Source organism: Papaver somniferum, chromosome 10, assembly GCF_003573695.1.
Source record: "Papaver somniferum cultivar HN1 chromosome 10, ASM357369v1, whole genome shotgun sequence".
In the NCBI taxonomy this organism is placed as follows: Eukaryota; Viridiplantae; Streptophyta; class Magnoliopsida; order Ranunculales; family Papaveraceae; genus Papaver; species Papaver somniferum.
The window spans coordinates 87,367,749-87,373,940 of NC_039367.1; the positions used below are offsets into that span (position 1 = coordinate 87,367,749).

The window sequence follows — 6,192 nt, forward strand, 5'->3', positions numbered from 1 at the left end:
TGAATAGAGATTAAAGCGCTACTAAAAATGCTTGTTGAATCTCAAACTAAACAAGCTGAGTCTCAGGCTAGACTTGCAGAAACACAAGCTGATACTCAACAGCATATCATAGAGATATTAGAAAGCACTGTAAGTGCTGGTCATAAACAACAAGGTATACAACTATACATATTTATTCATTATTTACATAGTTTTATCTCATCAATTTTTACTGTTCATAGTTCATACATTGGCAACTGCCCCATTATATTTTTTGTACTGATCAAAATCGTCAAGTGCCTTGATAACAGAAGGAGATACTGTCAACAATGAAACTGATAAACAAGAGATCACACAGGGACATGCTGGTGATGATGATAAAGAAGAAGCCGATGATGATGATGATGATGATGAAGAAGAAGACGATGATGGTAAGCTCCTATGCATGTATGGCTCACTCAATATGGCCTACTTATTAGATTAATTCGTGATTTCGTATTATTTATATCTAATATTAATTTTGCATGTTGATCCTACAAAGGTGTGGTGGCAAATTATGTTCCTGGCAAGCACGATATACTATACGAAGCAATATCGGAAAATGATTGGGGAAAGGCCACAGAATATCTTAAGCACAATCCTGAAGCGATTAACGAAGGGATCACATATGACTCAAGTACAGCACTGCAAGTAGCAATCGATTTGGGCATAGGGACACCAATTATAGAAGAAATTGTGAAACTCATGAAACCAAAAATGCTTGAATGTAAAAGTAATGAAAATGGGAACACCGCACTTCATCTTGCTGCCTGGCGTTGAAACACTAAAGTTGCTGTGATGTTAGTAAATACAAACTCTAAGCTGCCTCAGATACGTAGTTACTCTGGGAAGACACCGCTCGAGTCTGCTCTGGGACGTTTTACAGTTGGGCAGAAGGAGATAGTTGAGTATCTTTACTCTGTAACAAGAGACGAAGAGCCTAACCCATTTGTGGGTAACGAGGGTGCTACGTTATTATGCAGGGCAATTGTTGCTAATTTCTACAGTGGGTGACAAAAACATTATCATCATTTTTTATGTGAGTGAAGCTAACATAAATATAGGCAATATATAGTTTGTGGCATCTAGGGTTGTATTATTTTAAGCAAATGTAAGCGGACACCAGAGCATATATATCTATTGTATTGGCATCATCAATATTATTGATCACTAAATGTTTCATTTGCAGATCTAGCGTTATGTCTTGTCAATCGGTTTCCAGAATTGGTTATGGTGAAATCATCAGCATATGGTATGTGTGGATTGGAGTTGTTGGTACGGAGGCCGTTTGCCTTCAGAAGTGGAGCTAAGATGACATGGTGGCAGGACCGCATTTATTCAGGTACACTCTGGAAGGGACGATCGCAGGAAGTCCTTCTATATTGTCATCATTTGCACGCAACTTTTTTTTTCCCACTTTTAATTAATTCAATTGAATGGGTATTGGTCGTTTTTCCCAAAATTGGTTGGATAATTGAGAGGTATGATCCCCAACTATTGTTAAGCCCCATAAGATCAATCCAAATTCGCATAGATTATCGGTAAATATGGTCCAAAAATCATGAAAAAACCGTTGTCTTATACAATTTGCAACAGTTGTTTCAAATTTTATTGAATTCTATCAAATTCAGTCGAGGTTGATCATATTTTTCCCAAATTGTGGTAAGCTAACACAATTGGGGTCTACAATTATATTTAAGCTCCATCAGGTCGAATCAAATCGATCAATTTCACCCTCTATTGCTTCAAATTAGACCAAAATTTAAATAGTTTGGCGTCTTAGTAACACATATAAATGTCTGCTAAATTATTCTGTTGCAAAGTACCAACTATTTAAAACAGCTTATTTTCTTCAGTCGTCACACACTGCTGAAGCAGTAATCTGGTCAAGTTAATTATATTTATATGTTGGACGTAGGGATTGGATAGTAACTAGTTTTTGTTAACAAAAATTGTATAAATCCAAATATATGGTATGTTGCTCCAGTAATTCAAGTGGACACAAAATCTACATATGGGCAACCAATTACTTGTCAGTCCTCGTTGGAATCCAAAAGAGATGAAGACAACCATCTAGAAGTCAATGACACTAAAATAGACGAAGAGAAACCTCTAGAATTCGCCGAAAGAGATACAGAAAACCGTCCTAAAGTCATCAAAGCAGAGGAAAGCTGACAAGTTTCCTCAAATAGTGACAAGGAACCTTACTGCCTTACTTAAAACGAGGTGCGTATTTTTTCTTAGTTGAATACCTCATCCAGTGTCTTGTATCGGGTCTTGATAATCAAGTATCAAGGTTTTCATTTTAATGGCAGTTTGGTTTGATTTTTGTTTCAGTGCCTTCTATCAAAAAATTGTACAAGAAGAAATTGATGCACGTACAAGCAACATCATTACTTGAACAAATGTTATTGGAAATTGATATTGGGAATGATTCTCTTGAAATTAGATCGTTTTTCAATAATAACTCCAATATCATTAAGGTAGCTATTAAGCATGGACTCGTAGAATTTGTGGTGGGTCTTTTGTGGCATTTCAGTTACCTAAGTTTTAATAGATTACCGCATCAAAGGATGATAGAAATGGCAATTGAAGAACGTAACGAAACGATACTGAATCTCACATGTGATTGCGCCGAACGTCGTGGAAATAAAACTAATTTGGTTTCTAGAACAGATTCTGATAACAACACCATCTTGCATTATGCTTCCAAGCAGGCGCCTCCTGCTCAACTCAATATGATATCAGGAGTAGCTCTTCAGATGCAACGAGAACTTCAGTGGTTTCAGGTAATAATGTTTACGAAAATAGAATGCTACAGTGTTAACCGAAAAGTCATTGCTATTAGGTTATCCTTTAGCTTATGAACAATTTTACTTCATTCAGGGGGTGGAACGTATGATGTCGGAATGTGATAGGTGGCAGAGGAATAAGAATGGAGATACTGCTCAGTTTATATTTCAAGTGGAACACAAGGATTTGCTAAAGAAAGGAGAGGATTGGATGAAAGATACCTCTGGGTCGTGCATGATAGTAGCTGCCCTAATTGCAGCGGTGGCATTTGCAGCTGCATTTACTGTTCCAGGAGGTAATATCAGTGATACTAATAGCACTAAGAATGGCACCCCAGTTTTCTTACGAGAAAATTCTTTTACCGCGTTCGTCGTAGCAGATGCCTTAGCCCTCTTTGCTTCAATAACCTCAGCACTAATGTTTTTAGCTATATATACTTCGCGATATGCAGAAATAGATTTTCTCAGGTCTCTACCACAAAAGTTGATCATAGGTCTTTCAGCCCTTTTTATATCAATGGCCGCGATATTGGTAGCTTTTGGTGCATCACTGTACATCGTGGTTGGAGACAGATTTGCACAAGCAACAATTCCAATAGCACTCTTTAGTTGTTGTCCTATGGTTTTATTCACTTGGTTGCAGTTACCATTATTTTACGAAATGGTACGTTCTACATACTGGGTCAGCGTCCTTCGAAAACATAGATATATCTCAACATAGAGAGAGCATACGAAGAAACAGAAACGTAACTGAAAGAATATCACAAAATTGGTCAATTAATCCAATAAAGACAATTCCTGAGTGAAAAAGACATGTAAAATTTGATATTGTTCAAATGGACGAGAATGTAGAAATAACCAGGATGTAAACAATTTATCTATCCATTAGAACCATGTTTTAAAAATATTTGGACAAATAATCCATTTTGCGTAAGAATATTTTGTTAATCGTTGTTGTTTGTTGGGCCGACCGGCTCCTCTGCTCATTGAGCAGGAAGTCCAATTTTAGTTGCAACATGGGCTTCTATTATATTTCCGTGTATATCTTTGTTTATTTGTCATTTTTATCATTCCTATTAACGCTCTTTATTTATTGGATTTTTTGGATGAGTTCGGGAGGATTTAGATACATAACCAACTACCAACCCAACAGTAACGAGTTTTTATTTTCATAACCAACAACCAACCCGCTACGGACGGGTTTGGATTAAAAACCCTCGGATTCATCGGATATGGGTGGGTTCGGGTAAGTGTGGCGGGTCTTGTGCAGCTTTACGAATATTCAAAACCTGTATTAACTATAAGAGTTTGGAACTGGACGTAAGGTTATAATTAAAGATTAACTTTAATTTATTTTTTTAACGCTAGCTTTAATTAATTTTAAGAAAGGAAAGAAATTTCCAACTCTCAATGCTATCCAGTTGTTCGATTATGAAGAATTTCACTTTAATCTCCTGAAAGAACAAAAAAAATACTTCACATTAGTTTTCTTGTGTTGAAGAATTTTTGTGTACTCTCCAATCAATTTTTTTTTAGTGCTCTTCTTTAATCTGGTCTAATTATCTGAGTCTCATTAACTTATCTACCCAAACTTGTGCATTAGAACTGTTAGAGCACTGCTCGGTCGAACTCGCATGCATTGCTATCTCAATCATGTTTGTCAATGTTAGTGATCAAAACTATAAATCTTGATTTCTAGTATACTTATAGATAAGTCTCGGACTAGGATAGAAAGTGTAGTTGAGCTCAAAACTCCATGGCGATCATCACGCAAAGACGAGGAACTACTCAAGGAACTGGTGGAACTTCATCGACTAAAAGGTATGTGGAGACTTGAACTTATCTATCACTCAAAAGTCTATCTACTCTATCTCCTATCTTGAGACAAAAGTTGTTTTGCTATATAGACTTTGATTATACACATTTGCTATTTCGAGGCGAGTTTATCTCGCTTATCTATTTCTCGAAATATGTGTTGCTAAGCTTTCGCTTTAGCCAAGTTCATCTTTACTAGTGACGAAAGTCATGTTAAATTTCAATTACTTGAAAATGGCTTTGACGAAAATGGTTTGTGAATAACAATCATATAACGTCCTCTAAGAATGTTTCAATGCTTGAAATGAGAGTTTAGATTATATAGCCATGGTTGGATATAAACATTGTGAGGTAACTCATACATGTATAAGTCCTTATTCCTTGAACCAAAGTGTGTGTACTTTGCTGCTCAGGAAAACCGGAACTAGAGTTCGCGTACCAAGTCCACTTACTGTCGGAGGTTCTCATCCCGAGAATTTCTGCTGGAGTTTGTGAATTGAAAAACAAATTTATTCCGTGTAATTAAGTCTGTGTACCAGTTCGCGTACTTAAGGTTGGTTATTTTCTAAACATGATTATTTGTGAACTTAAACTTATATTAACTAAGGAATGCATGTTTGTCGTGGATATAAAGTTCATGAATTTATTCGAGTGAATCAAATCATTTTTGCTTCGATTGTGTCTTGTATACTTCTATAAGATCTAAGCAATTGAACAACTCTCTAACTAGTTCATTTGAGTCATTTGAACTAGTTATGGTAAAGAAAAATATGAAAGTGCTCATATTGCTAACCATTTGGTTAACTACTTTTGAACCAAATATATGTACATGTTTGGGTACGGTTACTCAAACCTAAATAAACATGCATTTCATTTGTGTGTAACAAGCTGAGTTTCGATATAACGGTTGAAAGATATTAGCTTGAATCTAATCAGGTTTTCATGTAACGGTGAATACTTAATGCTTTGCTACTAATCTAACATTGATTGCAAACCCTGATTTGAAAGACTATATAAGGGAAAACTCTAGCAACTGGGAAATCTAATCCCCACACCTCCTCTGCGATACTAGTTTTATTAGCTAGAGTCGATTCTCCTTTAACCTTAGGTTTCTTCTCGAGACCCTGCAGGTTAATGACTTGAAGACTCATTGGAATTGTGAAGTCATACCGATACTACTTTTCTTTTAGTTGTGTGATCTGATCTTGCTATTTCTATTGTATTTGTGTACAATCGTAAGATTGGCTTGAGATTGATTTATCTGATAGGCAAGATAAAAAAGTATTCACAAACACCTTCGTCTCATCGTTTGTGATTCCATAATATCTTCTTTCGCTAGTCTATTAAGATTTATTGTGAGGTGATTTATAATTCTAGGCTGTTCTTCGGAAATATAAGTCCTAGTTATCAGTTTGTTCCTGTTCACCTTGATTTATCAAAAGACGTAACAAAAACTCGTAGGTATTTCTTTGGGAGACAGATTTATCTATTACCGTAGACTTTTCTGTGTGATACAGATTTGTTTATTAAAGTCTTCGACTTTGGGTCGTAGCAACTCTTAGTTGTC

General features: G+C 36.0%; 1 protein-coding gene across 1 annotated transcript; it reads left to right on the forward strand.

Moving 5' to 3' along the window:
* The first annotated feature begins 816 nt into the window (after positions 1 to 816).
* LOC113315880 (ankyrin repeat-containing protein NPR4-like) lies at positions 817 to 3,531 on the forward strand. The gene is made up of 4 exons (XM_026564124.1): positions 817 to 1,024; positions 1,208 to 1,360; positions 2,356 to 2,807; positions 2,905 to 3,531. Exons 1-4 carry the CDS (start codon positions 817 to 819, stop codon positions 3,529 to 3,531), a joined length of 1,440 nt encoding a protein of 479 aa, XP_026419909.1.
* Positions 3,532 to 6,192: the final 2,661 nt, after the last annotated feature.